We start from the raw sequence: 24604 nt of genomic DNA, 5'->3' as shown, positions 1-24604 counted from the left end.
TTAAGACCAACATATAGTTTTAAAGGCTGCCCTCCAGCATGCTATTGATTTATATAGTGATTTCTCATTAACTTTTGCTATTTGTCCAGTTGGAATGACTGGTTAAGCATTGATCAATGAAGCATGAGGTCCCAGGTTCCATCACAAGTCCAATTGCAGGCTTAATCCCTAGTCCAGGAGCATGCAGGAGGCAGCTGATCGATGTCTCTCCCTCATCAATGCTTCTATCTCTCTATCCTTCTGCCTTCCTCTCTCTCTAAAATTAATAAAAGCGTGTGCGTTTTAAATCTAAAGCCTGAACAGGAAAATTTGCTACCTAACCATTTCATAAATGAAGAAACTGATGCATATAGGTAGTGAAGAGGAGTTTTTCTCAAAGCCTCAGAGAAATCAACACTTTAGATATCAATTTGTATGTTTAATTCATTTAGATACTCAGACATCCTTATAAACTCAAGTTTTCCACAATGTGAATTGTCATAAGATTTCTAATTTTTTTGTACATTTGTAATTTTTACTTATAAATTACAGTTTTCTGACCACCACCTGTTACTTTCTAGATACTATGGATAATGGAAGCAGTTCTATTTTGGAAAAACACAGTGGGAAAAGAAGTAAGAGTGAATAAGAATTTACTTATTTTTATGTTACAAATTAACTGGTTTTTAATGCTAACATTTATTAACATTTTCTATACCTTTCATAAGGCAAAAAACAATGCCTTTTAAAGTAACTATTTTTTTTCAAAATGCTCATATATTCATGTTGGTTTTTATTCTGATTTTGAAATATATGTGTTTTATAAACATTGGTGTATGTCTTTCCAGAATTTTTTCTATGCATGTATTTACAGACTTTGGAATATAGTTTTATTTACCTAAATAGGTCAATTCTATGCATACCTCTCCTTTTCCTGCTTTTTAAAATTAATACATCCTAATAAAAATGAAATATGGTAACTGACCCTCACACCACTGCAAAGATGGCAGCGCCACAGCCAATAAGGAGAGAATATGCTAATTAACTGTCACACCCTCAAAGATAGCAGTGCTCACAGCCACAAGATAGCGGTGCCCAGTTCCCTCAGCCCCACTGGGGCAGCAGGTGTGCAGCAAAGCTGGGCCCACCCCCAGGCGTGCCCAGCTGCTCCATGCACCTACCTCCAGAGTCCCCCAGTCCCTTCAGACCCCCAGCCACCCAGGGCCAGCCCTAGGTGCAGCAAGCTTCAGATAGTGGCTGCCCAGCCACTTAGAGCCACCCAAGGCTCAGGTAACCAGGGCTGGCCAAAACTTGTGCTGCCGGCAGTGGCAGTAGCAGAGGTGTGATGGGGCACCACTGCCCCCTGAGGGCTCCTGGACTATGAGAGGGGGCAGGCCGGGCTGAGGGACTCCCCCTCCAGTACGTGAGTTTTCATGCACTGGGCCTCTAGTAGACAATGAAAACATTTAATATTTTAAAAGCTATAAAAAGTCTTATTTAAGGGTTTTAACATGCACTATTTTCATTTTTGGTGCAGTAGAACATTTTTTTATTTGTTTTAGTCATTTGTTTTGCTTCTTTGTAAAACTCTTTGTCATGGAATGTTATGTCAGTACTTTCTGTATGGTGTTTGTCTTCTTACTATGCTGTATGAATACAGAATTCTTATATGATATGTATTAAATATGATTATAAATATTGCTAGTATATTGTCCCACTTGTTTTTATTTTTTATTTATTAATATAATCTTGCCTGAGAGAAGTTATAAATTTGTAGGTAGTCAAATTTCTCATCTTTTTCTCTTTAATACTATCATATTTACAACAGCCATTTCTAGTTGAAGATTTAGAAAGTATTATTCTATATTTAATTCTAGTGTGTTTGAAATATTTGACCATTTTTCATGTGTGCATCTATATTTAATATTTAGAAAGTATTATTCTATATTTAATTCTAATATGTTCGAAATATTTGATCATTTTTCATGTGTGCATTGCTGAATTTTGCTTCTTTGTGTATATGTGAGACGGGAATCATTAAATATTCCCTCCACTATTACATTATGGTTTGAATCACCTCTTCGATTGCACAGTGCCTTTACCTGTCTATCTACTAATCTTTGTCCCTCGATTGAAGGATTTACAGAAAAGAAAGTTGATCCAGGGCTCCCGCCATCTTGATGACTCACTGGGAGTGAATTTTTTAGAATATATTTTTATTGATTTCAGAGATTAAGGGAGAAGGAGAGGTAGAAAGAAACATCAATGACAAGAAAGAATCATTGACAGGCTGCCTTCTGCATGCCCCCCACTGGGGATCAAGCCCACAACCCAAGCATGTGCCCTTGATTGGAATCAAACCCGGGACCTTTCAGTCTGCAGGCCGATGCTCTGTCCACTGAGCCAAACAAGCTAGAGCAAAATATATTTTTAAAAATAATATTTTATTGCTAAAAAATGTTACCCATTATCTGAGCCTTCAGATAGTCATAATCTTTTTGCTGGTGGAGTATGTTGATATCTACTAACTGATTAGGGTGGTGGCTGCAGAAGGCTCAGATGACTGTAGCAATTAAAAAAAAAAAAAAAGACAACCATGAAGTTTGCTAAATTATTGAGTCTTCCTTTTATACATAATTTCCCTATAGTATATGATTAATGCCATTTTACACACAATAGAACTTCTTTCAAAATTGGATTCAATCCTCTTAAACTTTGCCACTCCCTTATCAACTAATTTCTTTTACTATCGAAACCTTTTATTGTAATTCAAAAATTTTCACAGCTTCTTCCCCAAGAGTAGATTCCATCTCAAGGAACCACTTTCTTTGCTCATCCATAAGAAGCAGTTCCTCATCTGTAAAAGATTTATCATGAGCCCTAGCCGGTTTGGCTCAGTGGATAGAATATCGACCTGTGGACTGAAGGGTCCCAGGTTCGATTCTGGTCAAGGGCACATACCTTGGTTGTAGGTTCCCCAGACCTGGCTATTGTGTGTGCAGGAGGCAACCAATCAATGTGTCTCTCTCACATCAATGTTTCTTCTCTGTCTCTCCCTCTCCCTTCCACTCTCTTTCTTTAAAAAAAAAAAAAAATTTAAAAAAAAAATTTTAAAAATAAATAAATAACTTCAAGTGAGGATTAACAGCAACAAAAATTATCATGAGATTGCAGCAATTCAGTCACATCTCCATATTTCACTTCTATTTCTAGTTCTCTTGCTATTTCTATCACATCTACAATTACTTCCTTCACTAAAGTCTTAAATTCCTCAAAGTCAACCATGATGGTTGGAGTCAACTTCTTCCAAATTCCCTGTTAATGTTGATATTTTGTTCTCTTACTATGAATCAAGAATATTCTTAATGGCATCTATAATGCTTAATCCTTTCCAGAAGATTTACTTTTCTATAGCTGCCATAGATAATTATTTTTGCCATATTTTGCATCAGAGGAATAATTATCTATGGCAGCTATAGTCTTATGAAATGTATTTCTTTTTTCTTTTTTTTAATTTTCAACAGAGAGGAAGGGATAGGGATAGAGAGCTAGAAACGTTGATGAGAGAGAAACATCGACCAGTTGCCTCCTGCACACCCCCCACCGGAGATGTGCCCGCAACCAATGTACATGCCCTTGACCGGAATCAAACCTGGGACCTTTCAGTCCTCAGACAGACGCTCTATCCACTGAGCCAAACCAGTTTCAGCTGAAATGTATTTCTTAAATAATAAAACTTAGAAGTCAAAATTACTCCTTAATCCATGGGCTGCAAAATAGATATTGTCTTAGCAGGCATGAAAGTAACATTAATGTCATTATACATCTCCATCAGAGCTCTCAGGTGACCAAGTGCCTTATTGATGAACAGTAATATTTTAAAGGGAATTTTTTTTTTCTGAGCAGTAGGCCTCAGTGATAGTAAGTCATGTTATAACCAAATATGCTGTCATCCAGGCTATTTTGTTGCATTTATAGAACACAGGTGGGGTAATTCTTAAGGGCCTTGGTATTTTCAGGATGATAAAAGAACACTGGCTTCAGCTTAAAGTCACAGCTGCACTAGTCCCTCACAAGAGAGTCAGCCTATCCTTTGAAGCCAGACACTGATTTATCTTCTCCAGCTATGGAAGTTCTACATGAAATCTTTTTTCAATATAGAACTGTTTTTTCTATATTAAAAAAAATCTGTTGTTTAGTGTAGTCATCTTCATTCATTATCTTAGCTTAGAATCAGGGGTCCTCAAACTTTTTAAAGTGGGGGCCAGATCACGGTCCCTCAGAGAGCTGGCGGGCCGGATCAGACTCCTCTGCGGGCCGCATGTGGCCCGCGGGCCGCAGTTTGAAGACCCCTGGCTTAGATCTTCTGGATAACTTCCTGCAGCTTCTACATCAGCATTTGTTGCTTCACCTTGCACTGGTATGTCATGAAGATGGCTTCCTTTCTTAAATCTCATGAACCAACCTCTTCTAGCTTTCAAGGCAAGCCTCTGAATGCCAGGATGTACATTTTGCTGGGGATGTCTGAGATCTGTTGTTCCTTGATCTCCTTGACACTCCCTTTTATTTGCTGTCAGCTTCTTCCTGATTTCAGCTGCTCTTACATTTTCCTTATTGTGAATAAGAAAACCTCATATGACTATGCAAAAGCATGTAAAGGACTGGTACTGTGTAAAGGTAGGTTGTTTTTATTGCTATTATTGTTTTCAGTGTGATGGCAACCAAGATGGTGTATTGGTACCTGGAGATTTATCCCCACAAAAGTTGAGTGAAGACAAAATAGCCCTAGCCAGTTTGACAGAGTGCCAGCCTGTGGACGGAAGGCTCTTGTGTTCACAAGGGCATGTACCTTGGTTGCAGGCTCCATACCCAGTCTGGGCTAGTGCAGGAGGCAACCAATCAATGTACCTCTCTCACATCAATGTTTCTCTCTCTTTGTTTCTCCCCTCCCTTCCACTCCATCCAAAAACCAGTGGAAAAGTATCCTCTAAATTTTGATGAGGATTAACAAACATAAATAAACAAAAACAAAACAAAACACCAAGATAGACAAAAATAAAATATTTGAAGGTTTCTGACATATAAAGCTTGTAAATCTCTATTTATAATTCTAAATGATTATTTTATTTTCTGTTTAAAGGAAAAAAGAGAAAGCACATAAGTAAAAAAAACAGTCCCCAAAAAGGTAAGAATAAATGTGAGAATTCACACCTAAAGACCTAGTCTTCCTGCCAGATCCTGTATTTGCCTTAGCCCCAAAATAGCCTATGGGCTTGATAGCTAATGGATTATTTAGAGTGCATATTGAATTGTTGTAACAAAATACAGTGACCTAAATCACATAATATGTTTCTCTTTCATCAAACAGGTAGGAAGAACCTGCCCATTTCTTCTGAGTATTTCTGTCACCATATATTCATGTATGGCACATAATAAGCATGTGTTCACTATTAGCTCTCATTATTATTATTCTCAGTGTTTCTTGAGATGAAAATTAAACTCTATCTTAAATTCCTTTTTTAATTAATGTGGGTATAAATAACTTAGGATTAATGTGAGGTTAAAGAAAATTAAATCAAAAATTAAACTTGTTTAAACATTTAAGGCTTGGTTAAATATAAGGCTATGGGTTATATATTTTTCTTTATATGTTGGGCTCTTGAAAAGTTACAGTAAAAATTGAATGTTTAAAAAGCAATATTATATACAATGTGATTTTCACAGTGTCTGTTTTATTTTTTCAGTGAAAAACAGCGGCAGAGATAGAATCCAGTCTCTGAATAACAGAGTACCAAGGAAAAAAAGCAAAGCAAAAGGTAAAAATTTTAAAGATACATTTTCAATTACTAAATATCTAAATTCTCGTGCTATATTCTTTGCCTTAAGTAACAAACTTATTTCCCTAATAACTGTATATAATTATACTAACTGTTGAGGAAGGTATCAGATTTAGTCAATTCCAAAATGCATTAGGGGTTGAAAGAGAACACTGCAAACAAGTAACTTGGTAATGAATTCACAAACAGAATCCAGGGCCCAGGGTCCATGGCAGGGCCAGCTCTGCTGAACTGCTAATGTTGTAGTTAGAAATACAGCTGGGGTGTTTTTCTAAAACTCTACTATTTGCAATGCAATTTTATAAACAAGAGACATTTATGTTATTTTTCTCCCATAGGGACAAAAGCAGTCAACACCAGGCCTTTGAAAAGAAGGAGAAAAAGAGGTAAAAAGAAGTGGTTTATATAAGCATCTAAATTTTTATTTCATGTCCTGTGTTCTGAGTGACCAATTTCTTAATTGGCTTATAGAGGCGGTAACAAACGTCATGATCATCATTGGCAATTTCAACAATACAACACGTTGCTGATAACACCCATTTTATTGATGCTGATCAGTTGATCTGTGAGAGAGCACAAGCCTCCTTGGGCTTATGAAGGGCTCCCTTCACTACACTGATAACTTTTAAGGAGAAAACCATGAAGTGTGTGACTAACATGCTGTTTAATTGACCCTTCTCTTGATCACATAGAGACCCATCGGTGGCCCTCCAAGGGGGACCCTGAGTGGTAATATAAGTCTTGTGTCCTAATTTCTAATATTTGTTTGATTATGTAATTTTTGCTTGTCATTTTTTTTTTTTTGCCTCAATTTCCTCCTCTGTAAATGGGTGAGTGGTAGATGAACTCAACTGAGTGGCCTCCTAGGCCCTCTCCAACTTTAAAAGAACTGACTCTGAAAGGATCAGGGACAAGCTACCCTCCCCATCCCAGACAGAAGCCTGTGTATATCTTTCATGGATCTCCCTCAATGTTGGCCAGAAGGACAGGAGTAGGTGCTGCTGCTTCTTATGTTCATTTTAAGACTTTCAGCCTGGCTGATGTGGCACAGTGGTTGAGCGTCGACCTATGAACCAGAGGTCACGGTTCGATTCCTGGGCAGGGTACATGCCCAGGTTGTGAGCTCAATGCAGGAGGCAGCCTATCAATGATTCTCTTTCAACAGTGATGTTCCTCTCTCTCTCCCTCTCCCTCCTTCTCTGAAATCAATAAAAATATATATTTTTAAAATACTTTCAACCCCTACTTCAGCAGAATCAGACCCAGTGCCCCACCCCAAGTATGTACAGCAGACCTCTTCCTGGGGGATCTGCAGTTTCTTCTAGAGCACCCGGCCCTGAATCACAGAGTGAAATCCATACAGAAAGTTCACATGAAAGAGAAGTGAAACAAGGCAGACAGCAAGGAGGGAAGGCAGACTGTTCCTGCTAAGTTCCTCATTGTCATACTGCTCTCTGATCCCCCAGCAAGGCCTCACATGGGGAGACAACACTAAAAATTGAGGGGTGACAAAACCGTTTTTGGCTCAGTGGATGGAGCATCAACCTGTGGACTAAAAGGTCCCAGGTTCGATTCTGGTCAAGGGCATGTACCTTGGTTGCGGGCACATTTCCAGTAGGGGGTGTGCAAGAGGCAGCAGATCCATGATTCTCTCTCATCGATGTTTCTAACTCTCTATTCCTCTCTCTTCTTCTCTGTAAAAAATCAATAAAATATATTTCTTTAAATGAGGGGTTATTTTCCATCCACATAATTCAAAGTAATAATATGGTAAGAAATCTTCCTTTAAAAACAGGAGAAAAATCATTGTGCAATAGGTAGTTGTGGCCAACAAGCTTGGGAATTCAGGTCCTTCACATGAGACTGTGATGCAGGATTTCAGAGAACAGAAGTGGAGGATGATATTATCATGTGTGTCTTCTAACCTGCCATAAAAGAAAAACGTTGATCATGGGGAAACTCCCTTCAATACATTTTGATTTATAAAAGGAGGCTCTCAAGATAGTGAGAAGAGAGAGGGCACACTTAGAAGAAGGTGGAATGAAAATAATAATAATAATGATAATTAATAATAATAATAATGCTTCCTTGCAGGTCCAAGAATTCCCAGAGATAAACATATGAACTTTAAACGCCCTATACTTCCCGTGACCTGTGGCCCAGCAAAGGGGATGTTATATAAAGAGAAAATGGAACAAGGTAAGTTTCCTGGTCTTCTACGCTTTTCAACTAGAAACCACCCATGTGGATATTATATTGTTCAGGGGCAACAAAGGAAGCTCAGCCTGTCTTGCCCGGTCTCACAGGAATCTCAGCAAAGTGTATAAAGACAAATAATGGGAAGCAGCTCACCCTCAAGGAATTTGAAATTGAAGGAAACCACGAAAGGAGCAAAAATTGGAGGATGAGTGTTCATTGCGGTGGATATACCCTGAAACACCTAATTCAGGTATCATAGTGACAAAGGGCTTCCATTAAGAATGGGGTGTCATAGTTCACAAACTCCAAGCTTTATCAATGTTCGGAAAACCATCATGACTTCCCTTGCACAGGTCACAATGCATGCTATTACTAACTAACATTCCACTCCCATGTTATCTTGGCCAGTTTATCACAGTGTAATCCTCTAAGTGCATGAACTCTTTTCTCTTTGAAGGTAGAAAGTAATTGTGGCCTTGACTCTGTCACTAGTAGTTGCCACTGTGTAATATGGTCACAAGAAAGTAATTTAAATTGGGGGTAGGGGGCAGAAGAGGCCATCTTAGGCTTTGGGGACCAATAAAGTAGCATGGTAACGTATCTGAGAGGCAGCTGGAAATACCAAGCTCAAAACAGTAGAAAAAGTACAGAAGTACAAAGACTACAAAAAGACTCATAGCATTAATTTCATTTCTCTTTCAGAAGGGATTTCTAACAGACCCACCAAGAAAAACGAAGGTAATTATTGCATGACTTTCTGCCAATATTTCACCTATCTTATTGTTGATTTTCCATTTATCTGGCCTTATTCTATAGCTCCTAACTTCATTAATTCTAGTAAAATTTGATTTTATAATATGGAGATTTTTGCACTTGCTGCTTTCAAACACTACAGTGTCTAGACCTAATGTGTGTGTGTGTGTGTGTGTGTGTGTGTGTGTGTGTGTGTATTGTTCAGATTATTACAATAGTCCCTCTTTTATCCCCCTATAACTCCCCTCCACCTGGTTCCTACCCCACCCTCTTCCCTTACCCCCCCATCACTGTCCTCATCCATAGGTGTACAATTTTGTCCAATCTCTTCCCCACCCCCCACCCCCCTTTTCCCCGAGAATTGTCAGTCCACTTCCTTTCAATGCCCCTGATTCTATTATATTCACTAGTTTATTCTGTACATCAAATTTTTTTATTCACTTGATTTTTAGGTTCACTTATTGATAGATATATATTTGTTGTTCATAATTTTTATCTTTACCTTTTTCTTCTTCTTCCTCTTCTTAAAGAATACCCTTCAGCATTTCATATAATACTGATTTGTGGTGATGAACTCCTTTAGCTTTTTCTTATCTGTGAAGCTCTTTATCTGCCCTTCAATTCTGAATGATAGCTTTGCTGGCTAGAGTAATCTTAGTTGTAGGTTCTTGCAATTCATCACTTTGAATATTTCTTGCCACTCCCATCTGGCCTTGCCTAGTTTCTGTTGAGAAATCAGCTGACAATTGTATGAGTGCTCCCTTGTAGGTAATTAACTATTTTTCTCTTGCTGCTTTTAATATTCTCTCTTTGTCTTTGCTCTTGGCATTTTAATTATGATGTGTCTTGGTGTGGTCTTCTTTGTATTCCTTTAGTTTGAAGTTCTCTGCACTTCCTGGACGTGTGAGTCTATTTCTTTCACAAGGTAGGGGAAGTTTTCTGTCATTATTTCTTTAAATAGGTTTTTAGTATATTGCTCTCTCTCTCTTCTTCTTGAACCCCCATAATTCTGATGCTGGTACACTTGAAGTTGTCCCAGAGGCTCCTTACACTATCTTCATGTTTTTGGATTCTTTTTGCTTTTTGCATTTCTAGGTGGGTGTTTTTTGCTTCTTTGTATTTCAAATATTTGACTTGAATCTTGGGATCCTCTAGTCTGCTGTTGGATCACCTATTTTTTATTTCAATCAGTGTAGGCTTAATTTCTAGTTGGTCCTTCTTCATATCCTCAAGGGTCTCACTAAATTTATTGGCCTTTTCTAGAAAATTCTTGAAAAACCTTATAACCGTGGTTTTAAACTCCATATCCAGTAGTTTTCCTTCCTCCATTTATTTCATTTGTGATATGTTTCTCTGTCTCCACATTTTGGGTGCTTTCTTGAGTTGATAGAGTGGCTTTGTGTGCTAGGTATCCTATAGGGTCCAGTGGCTCAGCCTCCCCAGTTACCTCAGGAGGACACTGTTGGTGAACCCCTTTGTGGGCTGTGTGCACAGTCTTGTTGTAGTTAAGCCTTGATTATTGTTGGTATCACTGGGAAGAATTGACCTGCAAGCCAATTGGCTGTGAGGATCAGCTGTACCTACAATGGGATAACTTTTGTGCTGGTGACAGCCTTATAGGGCAAGACTTGCTTCAGTGGGGCTTTAGTGCTCACTGAGTCTGCTCCCTGATTGTGTCTCTATGGATCTGAGTAGTCATAATCTGGATGGTCCTACTCTGACCCCCTACACTGGCTCTTGGATCTCTAAGGAGGTGCTAATTTAGCCTCAGTCTGAGGCCACTCGGCAGGAACTACAGAGGTATCTGCAGATTCCTTTTCTTTGTTTGGGTTTTGGAGGTCCCCATATTCGGCCTAGGTGTGAAGCAATACAGGCTGCTGTGGAGCCGTGGGCCTTCTTTTTGGTGTTCTGAGTCTCTCTGACTCAGCTGCAGTTTGTTAGGTAAGTTTAGATTTCAAAGGATCAAAAGCCTCTTCGCACAGCTTGGATGGGGTGGAGTCTCAGGGTGGAGCAAACTGCAATGTCTTCCTGTCATCCCTGCCCCAAGAGGCCCCTGGGTCTCAGTGTCTCATGGTAATCACTACAAGCACCTCTGAGAGAAAGCCGCCGTCGAGTTCTGCCTGATGCCAGACAGTCCACAGTTTCTCCCCATAGTCTGGGGCCCCAGAATCTCACCCAGAACTGGTGTTCAGAGCAGTCGGGAGCTTGTGTCTCCCTTCAGATTGAAAAAGTCAGCCGTGTACAAAGTTACCAGCCCTCTCTGTGTGCTCACCTCCATACCTCTGCACTTTACTTCTGCAGCTCCTCTGAGTCTCAGTGTGCTTTTCTCTTCCCTTCTAGTTGTAGAATTTCCACTCATCCAGCCTTCCTGTGATTCTGGATAATACCCGTTTTGTCTTTTAGTTGTTGTGCGAGGCAGCAAGTTTAGGTGTTTACCAATGCTGCCATATTAATTTTTTATCTCATTATCTTTTTTAATTGCATGTAAAATATACATACTGGCCCTATTCGGTTTGGCTCAGTGGATAGAGAGTTGGCTTGTGGACTGAAGAGTCCCAGGTTTGATTCCAGTTAGAAGCATGTACCTTGGTTGTGAGCACATGCCCAGTATGGGGTGTGCAAGAGGTGGCTGATAGATGTTTCTCTCTCATCAATCTAGCCCAGAACTTCTTTAAGCATTAAAACATAGGAGATAGAGGTGAGAATAATCCTTTAAAATAGATAATGAAACAGAGCTGACCTTATATGATTATTTCAACTTTATTGTCTAACATGGGAGAATAACTCAATGGATGAGGTGGGATTCTAGGACACCCAGAGATGCAAGTAGTTACATGGCTGCCTCTTTGGTCATTATGCCTTGGATCTATTGGGTGGCTTCTCTATGGCCTCTCTGTCCCAGCTGGAGGTAAGAACTCCGGTAGTCATTGCCCCAGGCTGAAAGGAGGCCCAATCATTTCATAGATATCCAAGGTCAATGCAAGCCTTTGGGATTCAGGAGAAAATGGAGAGGTACTCACCTTTAAGAAAAGATGCAGAACTGGGACTTTGTACCCATTTTATCTTTAGAGCTGTGTCACAGGAGAGCTGCAGAAGGCCATGGAGTCTGCAGAAACATTTGTATGGCACCCAGGAATCTGGACCCTGTGGTCACTTGGGGCTGTAGATGATGAGTTCTCAGTCTGAATCTCTCATTTAAGTTCCAACTCCATCTGTGAAAACCAGCACCAGCCTCCCTCCTTACATGGCTTCACAAAAGCCCCCTTGGGTCTAAGATCCACAGAATGGAATTTGCATTGGGCCAAACCATCACTGACACATAATTTAATGTTTTTTATTCTCCAATTAGATATATAGACTCACAAAAGCAGATGTACACTAAAGGGAATGTATGAATCCTTTGTATAAAAAGTATGCTCAAATGTGTGGTTAATTAAAACTCAATATTGTTTTTGAATAATGAGTATTCAATATTGTCACTCAATCTTACTCTATTTTCTATAGATAATACCAGAGTCTCACAGTGATAACATTGCTGACCCATATGTAAGTACTGCACCTGTAACCCCAAAATAATCCAGGCCTCTTCAGTACATCATCTCTGTCATTGCCATCTTTCCCTGAAGCATGCTCACCCTCAGTTAGAACATGTCACTATGTGTGATGAGCAGAGAACAGCATATGCATCACCCACACCAAGTAGATGGTTCTGGAGTTGGGTGTCTCAATATGAAAGCATCATTTCCATTTGTTTGGTGGAAACCATCCTGTTTTCCCATTAGTATGGGAGGCAGAGCTCTAAACTACTGGGGTCTCTAGAGATGGGTCTTGGAGTAGAAATAAGCAAGGCTGGCCTAAAGATTAGGGTAGGGAGCAAATTTGAGAGGATATCATAATTTTAAAGAAAGCAGAAGAGAAGAAAAGGAAAATCTCAAACATCTACTCCATGGTGCAGGCAATGATAAGATGGTTTCATACATCAAACAAAAGGAACAGGCCTCACCAGGCTGGTAAGTTCAAGGTGCACATCCTGTCATTAGTCCTGCAGAGAAATGTACTCAGTGCAAGAAGATCCTTTATGGATCCACTTCATTGTATAACATGGGAAAATAAATACTGGGGTGGGTGGGTGTCCTAGGACACTCAGAGAGGCAGGTGGTGACATCGTCACCTCTCAGGTCATTATATGTTGGATCATACTGTGTAGTTTGTCCATGCTCTCTGCTCTGGGCTGTAGGTAAAAGCTGAGGCAGTTATTGTTACTGACTGGAAGGACATCAATTCATTCCAACGATATCTAAGGTTCAGAAACCTTGACCCAAAAGCCTAACAATAATGGACAAAATCCATGACTCTCATTTGTTATGACAAAAAAAAAAGGATAAACAGTTACATGGCCCCATGAGAGAGAGCCAGTGAGGCCCATGTGAGGATGTGTCCAAGGATGTCCCTAAAGAGGCATTGTACAAGTTTTCCTATTGAAAGAGAGAACATGGGCAAGAGACACATTGCAGCTTAGAATTTCCTCGTGCATGTGACTTTTGTGTCTCTTCTTATATTAAATTTATAATTGCAGGGAAACTGGGGTATAGTCCAATTCACCTAAGATCATTGGACCCAGAGATGATATTCTGACTTATGATTCGTAACTTTAGTAGCAGACCTTTTTTTTTTTTTTTTCTAAAAAGATGGTATTGTGATTAGGGCCTCTACATTCTTGTAGCAATGGAACTCACAGAAGCACTAGAATGAGATGAGATATTTAAAAATTGGGATTTGCAACACTGTTGATGGATTGGATATCCAGGTGTGGAAGAAAGCAGAAACCATGTTCACTTCTGGGCTCCTGGGTGAATTATGGGTTCCTTGATGAGAAAGGAACTAAAAGAGGAGCAGATTACACACATGAAGACAAGGCATATAGTTAGGGACAGGGTGAATTTTAGATTTGATGAAAGACTTCTAACGGGAGATGATGGAAAATAGAGTGTGGAGGGTTAGGGCCTCTGAAGGAGACCAGAGACAAAGGTTTTAAAGTTTAAGGATATGTAAGGTAAGCATGGTCATGGGAGCCGTGAAGGAGTGGGAAATGTAGGACAAATCCCCAAGAAATTCCAACATTTTAAGTGAGGAGCCTTCAAGAGAGGCAGAGTTTTAGAGGGGAGGAGGAGGGAATCCAAGGTAGTAGAGAGTCAGAGAACAAAGCATAGTGTATCTAGAAGGAAGAAGTAGAATGGCACTTCCTGTCACCTCCTCACTTCCTCATCACCCACCAGCATCTCAACCACCTATCACTGAGAGAGCTAGTCCTCATGTCTGTGCATTATTGTGTACCTACATTGTCACAGGAGAATGTGAATTCCTCCTTCTAACCCATTGTATAGACAAGATATTTTCATCCAAATGTCGAGATGTTACCAACACATTGGAAGGGACATTCCCCCACCACAGCGTTCTCCTCCAACAGTTATCTTTCTGCTCAGGTGGAGCCAAAAACTTCTGCACATTTCTCCATCACAGACACATGACCCTCATACATATAAATTTAATATGTAAAGATTCACATGTTATTGCCACATAGATTATCACACACACACACACACACACACACACACACACACACACACACACGGAAAAACATGATTTTTCTCACCGCCCAATGAACATATTCCTTGACCAATTCTTATTTTTGTCTATAATTTCTACCATCTTCAGTGTGTTTTTTCATTCCACAATACTTAGACATAAACACTGTCAAGTTATTGACTTCACTAAATGAAAGTAAATCAAAATGTCTTCTTCTAAAATCTCTGCTCGGTGTTATTCTTTAATATTACAAGTTTCACCCTGGCACAAGCAAAACCTTTGTGTTCTAGAGTCCAATGATGTTGTCCTTTTGGAATCTCTCTGATCCCAATGATATCTACGTTATCTCCCTTTCTAGCCAGAAAACTCAAATATATGTGTGGTGTGCCATAAAGGAGGAACACTATTTTGCTGTGATACTTGTTCAAGATCCTTTCATGAGACATGCCACATCCAACATATCGATCCTGACAGGTTAGTGACACTTGGCCCCCTCTTGCCCTTCCTTCTTATGGGATAGCTCTTCACACCATGCACATTCAGCCTGCAAAGTTTATCTGCTTATATGTGTCTTGATGCAGAGGGAGCATGGTCCTTAAGTATCAGGATCGAGAAATATTATCCAGAGCTATTTAATTGTGCTGACAGCAGTAGATTCATGGGAAATGAAAATTCCTCAAGTGGTTTTTATGTGGAATAGAAAGAGGTGTCACCACCACCTCCCCTGCTTTGTTCCCTAACCCATGCACTTTGATGGGATGATGACACCAAACATTAGCTGCTGGTTGGAAACATATACCACCTGCCTTGGGAACATCTCAAAACTGGAAAAGCTGGGGCTGTGATGAGTCCTCTGAAAGCCATCCCCACGGTCTACCAGATCAGCTGACACTGGGTGACAGGTTCCATAATAAGACTCATGAATTCTGAGGATGAGTCCACTGCTGCCTTTCCTTTGCTGTAAAATCTATCCTTGGTCAGAAGTGATGGTACGCAGGCTAACATGGAGATTTGCTAAGGCATCTATAAGTGGTGGTGTGGCTGCGTACCATCACTTCTGACCAAGGATAGATGTCTACCAGGAATGTGTGTATCCCCATGAGGACAGAGCATTGCCCTCTGTAATGGGAAGAATCAAACGTAACCCAGCTGCTCTCAGGTAGCTCCCAGGCAGTGGTGCCACCTCTAGAATTTGGCATAAACCTCTCTAGTCAGTCAGGCAGTCTGCAGAGGCTAAAGGCAGATCCACTTTTTTGTTGAACCTACAAGTAGTCCCCCTCCCTGAACCATGGACACTGTGTAATGGGCCTCTTCTTTTTTTTTCAATTATAATTGGCATGCAACATTATATTATTCATTTTAGGTATATAACATAATAAATAGACATTTATATAATTTACCTATTGATATCCCTAAATAAGTCTAGTACCCACCTGATACCATACATAGTTAACATAATGTTACTATTTTCCCTATGCTATACCTTACATCCCCATAACTGTTTTTTATAACTGACAATTTGTACCTATTAATTTGTAATGGGCCTATGAGAAAGGATTGAAGTGGCCCAGGGGAGAAGCTAAATGATATCTCTAAGATGAATCATTGTATCCATCGGATTGTGGAGAGCCTCCCAGCAGAGAACCTGGGAGAGCCGGCTCTAGAGGCAAATAGAATATCTGACACTCTGTAGGTAGGGTTCCTTCCTAGGGAGTCTCTCTGCAACAAAGATTCTAGGTATGGATAAGGCAATGCCAGCGGGGAGGATGCCCATGGCTTGTTCTCTGTGCTTATTCAGCAAAGTTGAGAGACAAGAGCTGGTTTCTGACTTTTCCTATGGCCTAATGGTTCATCAAGGCCCAATACTTTGGTCCTTATGGTACTGGTTGCCAATACTCAACTGTGGCAGACAGGGATCATTACCATACTTACAGTGGCTCAATTGGGAACCCTAAGTTTTGAAGTGAATGAGAGTCCATCACCCACTATGGCATCTAACTCAACAGAGAGGTTGAATTAGGTACAATTGAGTCTAAATGGGACTCTAGTGCAGAGGGGATTCCAAGAGAAAAGTTGGCTTCAAGGTGGCCCTTTTGAGGATTTCAACAGATGCAGGAACAATAGCTGCTTCACAGAGAACCTGCCCCTGCTCACTTCATGTCCTGCCTCTCAGGAACCCATGGAGTTGCATCTTCTGCCAGGTAAAGGTTATTCAGGAAAGGTGCCCAAAAAGTCAACCATGTCGTCTGGAATCGGAAGTCCTAGAACGGAAGATGCTACATGAGGAGCACGTGGTGAGTTGCAACGGGAAGCTGAAGCCTCCCCTCTCTGTTCAGTTGAGAGAAGAATCAGTCTTGCAGGGGCTGGAGGAAAGGTGCCCAGAGGCAAGCTGCTGTGCTTTTTTCTCTGTGCTTTGACCACACCTAATACCAAAATGTGTAGCCAAAGGAAATCACCTTTCTGTCTTTGTTTCAGAGTCCATGGGTTTGGGTGTTGTGCATTCTGCCTGAACATGCATAGCAGTTCATTCTCTCCAAGCTGCTTTTCACTTAAGATCTCCTATGTCTTTTGCAGAAATGTGAGTTACTCCTCTTGACGGTCTATGGCTGGTCAAAAAGCTCCTTTTTTGCCCCAAAACCATATTATGTAAGTAACAGCAACAAAGTCCCAAACTAACATTTGTCAAATTTGTGATATGAATGCAATAGGTATAAGTTGCCATCATCATTGCCTTTTTTATGGATATTTCTGTCAACTTAGTCAGCCCTTAGCAGTTTAGGCTGCTATAACAAAATACCACAGATTGGGTGACTTCAACAACAGAAATCTGTTTCTCACAGTTCTGGAGACCGGAAGTCCAAGATCTGAGTACCAACATGGTCAGATTCTGGTAAAAGCCCTCTTCCACGTTGCAGACTGACAACTTCATGTTGTGTCCTCACATGATAGAAATAGGGAGAGAGCTCTCTGAGGTCCCCTTAAAAAGGGCATTGATCCTATTCATGAGCACTCTACCCTCCTGACCTAATTATCTCCCAAAGGCCCCATCTTCTAATACCATCACATTGGGGGTTAGAATTTCAACATCTGAGTTGCGGGGAATGGGGAGGGAGGAGAGACATAAATAGTCATAGCAGTGAGAGTCTATAGAAAGTAGACTTGGAACCATGCCTATAGCCTGCCCTTTGACACTTTCATCCACAGAGTAAAAAGCCACCTCAGAGTCTGGAGAAGTGCATGTGGTTAAACAAAATCAGAGAAAATCTGGCTTCAAAGTTGTACCTCAAAGTGAAGGAGTTTGTGCAGGACATACGCCTCATCTTTCAGAACCACAGGTCAATTTACAAGGTAAATGCCTGTCCCTGCATCCCTTTTTCTTTAGATTAAGTCACTTTGACTTTCCTCTTCTTATATCAGGTAAATGTTACACTCTCCTCATCATGCGGCAAGCACACACAAGTAAAAATTCTAGTGGTCTACAGAGGTGAAAATATAATAATCAGCCAGAGGTATCTGTCCTAGGACCTAAGAGTCTGCTCACTGCTAGATAGCCAATTTTCTCCCAGAGAACAGTAGACTGCAGATCTAGTCCCTTTCGCAGGAAACAGAAGTGTTTTTTAAAGGCAACCAGTGTTTGTCTTCTGTAAAGGAAGATATCAAATCAAATTTCTCAAATTTCAAAATCTTGGATTTTTTTACATCCAAATCTCCTAGTGCTGTGTCAAAAACTTAACAAGGCCCTAGCCGATTTGGCTGAGTAGATATAGCGTCAGCCTGCGGACAACAGGTCCAAGGTTCGATTCCAGTCAAGGGCAGGTACCTCAGTTGCAGACTCCTCCCTGGCCCAGGCCCTGGTCAGGGCTCGTGACTGAGACAACCAATCAATGTGCTTCTCTCACATCGATGTTTCTCTGTCTTTCCCTCTTTCTTCCACTCTCCCCAAAAATAAATTTAAATAAATAAATAAATAAATAAATAAATAAATAAATAAATAAATGGAAAATATATAGTTAAGTGGAAAAATAGCTTCAGGTGAAGATTACAAACACACACACACACAAACACACACACACACACACACACACACACGTTAACAAGGATTGCCTCAAGGGGTGATAATGAAGGGAGAAGAAGGCACAATAAATTTACTGTAGACATTTCCATACCACTATATTGTTGCAAATAATATGGGCTGTATTCAAAACTCAAATAACTTCTATTTTGTCAAATTAAATCAATCAATCAATTTCTGGTGAAGAATTAGGCTGCAGTATAGTACTACTTTTGTTTCTCTGTCTTCCAGATAAAGAAAAACTGATCAAGCTATCAGAGAACATTAGCTATTCTTAACTGGAATAAAGACTCACTTAACATTTGGGGGTGACCTAAAATGAAGATCTTGATTACCTGAAACTTTGGGAGTCTAAGCTCATTGGCAATGGCTTATGTTTGTCTCTTTGCTTTTTCAGGGCCAGAAATTCATCAGGCTGGGATTACAAGTAGAGAACAGATTTGAAAAAAACTTCAAAGACATTTTTGGAATTCAGTAAATCAGCAAGAACAGTTCTCAGTCCAAGCACATTACTTTGTGATTTTTGTCCATTTCTGTTTCCCCCTTCAGAGCCTCCAACAGTACGTGGTCAAGTGTCCATGGTCCCACTAACCATTCTGCCTAATGATATGCAAAAACAATCATATCACACTTCTTTTTTCAAACTTATTTTGTCGTTATTTCAGCTCATTTATTTTTCTAAAGAAAATGTAAGATTGCTTTGTCCAGATCTCTTATTAAATAAATTGGAGTGAAATTTAAAATAAAAATATTGAGTCTTTCTATAAAGAATCATATCATGTGCTTTCATTTATTTAAATTATTTATTATTTTGTTAGGTAAAGTTTTCTCTCCTCTCCTCCTCCTGATATAGAACTTATTCATTTCCTGCTTTTTCTTTTTACTGTCAAGTATTTTATACTATTTCTTATTATTACGAAAGTGACCTTTTTCCCATTACAGTTTCTTACTTATTATTGCCCTTTATAGAAAACTACCGTTATTTATATATTTTGGTAAAGCCAGTGTTTTTTATTTATTTTGGTTTCTGATTACCGTAATGAATACTTTTTTGCCTTTTACCCTGTGGCATCAGGAAGCACATAGTATAGCATACTGTTTCCATAGAGTCAGAATCCTAATTGATACAGCTAATAAAAGCATTCCTCACACACTAAAACCTCTGACAGTTCTTGGTTCTGTTGGGGAATGGCTCTGCCATGACATCCTGATGACCTTGCATGTCTCCACACGACCCACATAGGCAAGACTTAAATGCAGCTGATCTGATTTAGGCCTTGGAAGAATGCCCAGTGATTTTTCCAAAACATGAGAGCATGGGAGACTTGTGAGGAGCTGCTACAAAGCCATTTTCCATTCATTGCCTTATCTTCCAGACGTTATCATGACTCTCTCTTTTCATTCTGATGAGGTCTGAGGCCTTCTGATTCTTTATTTAGGGCACAGCTGTAGGCTATACAACTGCTGGCTGCAACATGAACCATCACTCATGTCACACCATAAGGATCCACAATCCCTTTGTTTGGGTACAATCCTATGATTCAGAGGACATGGGAAGCTGGTACCTTTGCTTTTCTTCCTTTTGTTGTCTATGTAAGTATCAAACTGTCTGAATAGTAAAAGAATGCATCTTTTCTTTACCAGTCAAATCTTTTAGCTTTGCTTGACAGGTTCTCAGACCCAAAATATTACAGTTATAGGAAAAAGAATACCACATATTGGTAGCTGGTTCAGAGTATACACTATACCATTCAGAAAAGTACCTCAGCATCAGAAATTATTGTCTCCAGATAGCTCCAAATTTGAGTCTCCAATACACCATTCACCATTCAATAATAAGATTTTGTTATTGGAATAGAAAATTTTGAAGATTAAATGAATTTATGAATGTCAAGTGTTCAAAATCATGTCTGAAACACATGAATGTGACATCGTGGCTACACATACTAGGGATTCTGTATTTAAAACGTTAACTCAAGCAAAAGGCAGCAATTCTCATTGTCTATTCAGCTAGTTGATGGAAATGGAAACAAATGGAGGCCATAAAAACCAAGGTTGATATGTTTCCTAGCCCTTCCCAAAGAGACCAATGTCTATTTTCCAAGTTAATGGTGCTCTGGGAAAAGGAAAATACCCATATCCTTAAAGGATTATTGAAAAAAAAATCCTCAGCTCATTCTAGAGGCCTGAAATGCCATAATGACCTAACAGAAGAGGTTAGGTGTAAAATTCAATTTCTACCTCATTGTCAATTTAATAAATAAATAAATAAATAAATAAATAAATAAATAAATAAAAACATTTCTTATTACAATTGATGGATTTAGGGATGATTCAAAAATAAAGGTGTCTGGAGCTCTGTCTCCCTTTACTGATGTTATGAGTATAAAAGGATGGTCATCTAAGTAGGTTAAATGTTCAGAGATCTGCCAGAGAATACATTTTCTTTCTGGGACTACAGTTATCTAGAAAAATGGATAAATTCCATCACAGACCAAATATTGCATATATCCTCCAAATTTTTCCATTCCCTTGTATTAAGACTGGCTGAGTGATTAATACACTTACCAATGGGCTATGATCAGAGGTGGCATGTGTCATTTGCAAACTAATTCATAGGAGAGCAGTGAGAATTCTCCATGCACTTTGATTATGGAAGCCTAGTTTTGAGAGGACAGAGCCCAGAGAACTGCAACAGCCTAGTACATGTATTTACTACCACCTCAGAGGGGCTCCCAGGTGCACTGTGGGCTTTGAGTAAGCAAGAAGTAAACTTATTTGTGTAAGCCAGTGGAACTGAGATTGTTTATTGTCACCACACAAGCTAGCAAGTCCTGACTTATTTGGTACTAAAAACAAGAGAACACTTGTAGGAGTGAACTTTGGGTTTTGGAGAACTGTGTGCCAGGAACCAGAGACAATGGCCAAATACATATTTTTTTTATTATAGGCATGCTATCTTGTTTCTAGTCTGATGTCAATGTACAACACATGTGCAATAAACAGAGCCTTGTATCTCACATTTCTCAAGAATGGGTTCCCATGGTTAAGTGAGCCATGGTCTGTGGCATGCACTCAAAGTAAAATGTATCAAGCCCAGCTGGTGTGGCTCGGGTGGTTGAGGGTCAGCCCATGCACCAGGAGGTCACTGGCTTGATTCCCAGTCAGAGCACATACCTGGGATATGGGCTCAATCCCCAGTAGGGGGTGTGCTGGAGGCAGCCAATTGATGTTTCTCTCTCACTGATGACACTCTCTCCCTCTCTTTTTTTCTCTGAAATAAATTTAAAAAAACATTAATTAATTTATTATTTTTTTAAAGTAAAACACATCAAGAAACAGGAGCTCTGAATTCAGATGCCAGATGCTCTGCAGGCCCAGGCTGGCCATCCTCACACTCCTCACCAGGCCCACATCTCGGTGCTGATCTCTGGGCTTCTGGAGGCACTTCCTGCCCACTGGATTCACTGCTGATCACTGCACAAAGGAACCATGAGGAGTCTCCATGTGGCAGCAAAAACACCATAATAAGGGGACTCCAGGAGAGACCCAGCAGCTTGCAGAACTTCTAGATAGGAATGTCCCTGCACCAGACAGTCTGTCTTCCCAGGGAATCCTGTGGCCTGCAGGCTACTGGTGCTTCAGGCACTCTCACTGGTAGAAGCTCCCTGCACTGAGCCCCAGTCTCCCTCTCTTGCACCACCACCACCTCACTCCACTCCACCCCCGTGCTCCCTTGCCCACCTCCTGTCACATCTGCTGTGACATACAAAGTACCATCACATGACAAACTCTCTTAGCCAGCCTTACCAATTATTTCAGGTACTTGGTCACATGCTGGCCTTGCTTGCTGGCCTCTTTTGTTTATCTGGGGGGAACAAGATGAAACTGTCTTCTGCATATCCATCAGACCCACAGCACAAGATTGCACTGGATTTTCATGTGTGGCTAGCTCTGCCCCTAAAACAAATAATGAGTCATGAAAAATCTTCATCTATTCCCCTCAAAGAGCCTCATGGCTCCCTTTCTTCCCTCTCTTCCCGTGCCCCTTGAGAGGCTCACTCTCATGAAGAATCTCACCTCTCGCCTACTGCCTACCTCTGTATTTGTGTCTTTCTCTCTCCATTCCTCAAGTGCTTTTCTTTTTACCTTGAATCTACCTTTTGGCTTTTCTCTTTTCCCTTTACCTGCTATTCTCACTCACTAACTGATAATAATCTTGGCTGGATTTGTGTTTATTCAGAAGTTAGGTTTTTTCTACAAAGATAGCTTATTACATATATATATATATATATATATATATATATATATATATATATATAAAATTTTGAGAACTATTTTGTAAAGTTTTCCTATAAATATATCAATAATGTAATGTTTGCTAAAACACATGATTCCCTTTAGAGCACAGAAATATGAGGACTTTCCTGAAAAATGTTAATTGAGCATTTTTTTTAATATACATTCTTCTCAAGTGCACATGGGTCATTTTCAAAGATAGACCATATATTGGGTCACAGGCAAAGTCTCTTCAAATTCAAGAAGATACAAATCATATCAAACATCTTCTCAGATCACAATGGCATAAAACTGGAAATCAACTACAATAAAAACAATCCAAAAAAATCAAACACCTGGAGACTAAACAGCATGCTACTAAATAATGACTGGGTTACCAGAAAGATCAAAGAAGAAATAAAAAAAACATCATGGCAACAAAGGACAATGAAAACACAACAAGCCAAAATCTATGGGACACAGCGAAAGCAGTCTTGAGAGGGAAGTTCATAGCTCAACAAGACTCCTGCAAAAAAAAACAAGAAACAATGGAAATAAATTACTTAACCCTATAACTCAAATAGTTCTAAAGAGAGCAAAAAGAAAAGCTCAATATAAGCAGAAGGAAGGAAATAATAAAGATCAGAGCGGAGAAAATTACATAGAGACAAAAAAAAATACAAAAGATCAACAAAACCAAGAACTGGCTCTTTGAAAGGATAAACAAAATTGATGAACCTCTAGCCAGGCTCACCAAGAAGCAAAGAGAGAGGACCCAAATAAACAAAATCAGAAATGAAAGAGGAGAAATAACAACTGACCCCACAAAAATACAAAAAAAAAATACTATGAACAACTCTATTCCAACAAACTGAACAACCTGGAGGACATGGACATATTCCTAGAAAAATAAGACCTTCCAAAACTCAATCAGGAAGAATCTAAAAAGCTCAATAAGCCAATAACTATGAAAGAAATTAAAGCAATCAAAAAGCTTCCAGCAAACAAAAGCCCAGGGCCAGATGTCTTCACAGTGGAGATTTACCAAACATTCAAAGAAGAACTAAAACCTATCCTCCTCAGACTATTCCAAAAAATTCAAGAGGAAGGAACACTTCCAAGCGCATTCCATGAAGCCAACATCACCCTAATATCAAAACCAGATAAAGACAGCTACACTGAAAGAGAATTACAGGCCAATATTCCTCATAAACATAGATGCCAAAATCCTCAACAAAATTCTGGCAAATCAGATCCAGCAGTACATCAGAAAGATCATACATCATGAACAAGTAGGATTTATCCCAGGGATGCAAGGATGGTACAATATCCACAAATCAATAAACATGATACATCACATAAACAAAATGAGAGAGAAAAAACAGTCATATCAATTGATGCAGAAAAGACATTGGACAAAATCCAACACCCTTTCTTGATAAAAACTCTCAGCAAGGTTGGAATAGAAGGATCATACCTCAATATAATAAAAGCCATGTATGACAAACCCAAAGCCAACATCATATTCAAAGGGCAAAAACTAAAACCATTTCCCCTAAGAACAGGAACAAGACAGGGATGCCCACTCTCACCACTCCTGTTCAACATAGTACTGGAAGCATTAGCCATTGCGATTAGACAAGAAGAAATAAAAGGCATCCAAATTGGAAAAGAAGAAGTAAAACTGTCCTTATTCACAGATGAAATGATATTGTACATAAAAATCTCTAAAGACTCCATCAAAAAATTATTAAACTTAATCAATGAATTCAGCAATATAACAGGATACAAAATTAGTGACAAGAAATCTATGGCATTTCTATATACAAACAGTGAACTTACAGAAAGAGAGACTAAAAAAGCAATCCCATTTACCATCACACCAAAAAAATTAAGATAC

The 24604-nt window shown here is 39.6% G+C and overlaps 2 protein-coding genes across 23 annotated transcripts in view; one reads left to right on the top strand and one right to left on the bottom strand.

Moving 5' to 3' along the window:
* Positions 1–19201, top strand: part of LOC311626422 (nuclear autoantigen Sp-100-like) — a 65638-nt gene extending 46437 nt beyond the window's left edge. For 9 of the 17 annotated variants that reach the window (XM_084891787.1, XM_084891796.1, XM_084891794.1 and 6 more), the window contains 13 exons: positions 561–614; positions 5120–5164; positions 5724–5795; positions 6155–6202; positions 7911–8015; positions 8123–8265; positions 8718–8753; positions 12273–12314; positions 14713–14828; positions 16528–16648; positions 16929–17000; positions 17559–17702; positions 18824–19201. In XM_084891787.1, coding sequence (XP_084747913.1) covers positions 561–614; positions 5120–5164; positions 5724–5795; positions 6155–6202; positions 7911–8015; positions 8123–8265; positions 8718–8753; positions 12273–12314; positions 14713–14828; positions 16528–16648; positions 16929–17000; positions 17559–17702; positions 18824–18904 — 1079 coding nt within the window. In that variant the 3' untranslated portion in view covers positions 18905–19201. The remainder of the gene's footprint in view (positions 1–560; positions 615–5119; positions 5165–5723; positions 5796–6154; positions 6203–7910; positions 8016–8122; positions 8266–8717; positions 8754–12272; positions 12315–14712; positions 14829–16527; positions 16649–16928; positions 17001–17558; positions 17703–18823) is intronic. The other 8 variants (XM_084891786.1, XM_084891784.1, XM_084891793.1 and 5 more) reach the window with 4 other exon arrangements.
* Positions 1–24604, bottom strand: part of LOC311626455 (nuclear body protein SP140-like protein) — a 70553-nt gene that overhangs the window by 11421 nt on the left and 34528 nt on the right. For 2 of the 6 annotated variants that reach the window (XM_084891871.1, XM_084891873.1), the window contains exons 5-6: positions 22237–22386; positions 19663–21903 (exon numbers count right to left, since the gene is read on the bottom strand). In XM_084891871.1, the coding sequence (XP_084747997.1) occupies positions 21758–21903; positions 22237–22386 (296 nt within the window). In that variant the 3' untranslated portion in view covers positions 19663–21757. Of the gene's footprint in view, positions 1–19662; positions 21904–22236; positions 22387–22815; positions 23231–24604 lie in introns of those variants that run through there. The other 4 variants (XM_084891874.1, XM_084891872.1, XM_084891875.1 and 1 more) reach the window with 4 other exon arrangements.

The sequence above is a fragment of the Pipistrellus hanaki genome (assembly GCF_964339955.1).
Source record: "Pipistrellus hanaki genome assembly, chromosome: 8".
NCBI lineage: Eukaryota > Metazoa > Chordata > Mammalia > Chiroptera > Vespertilionidae > Pipistrellus > Pipistrellus hanaki.
Note: the sequence above shows the minus strand (reverse complement) of the source record. Positions and strands in the feature narration are given on the sequence as shown.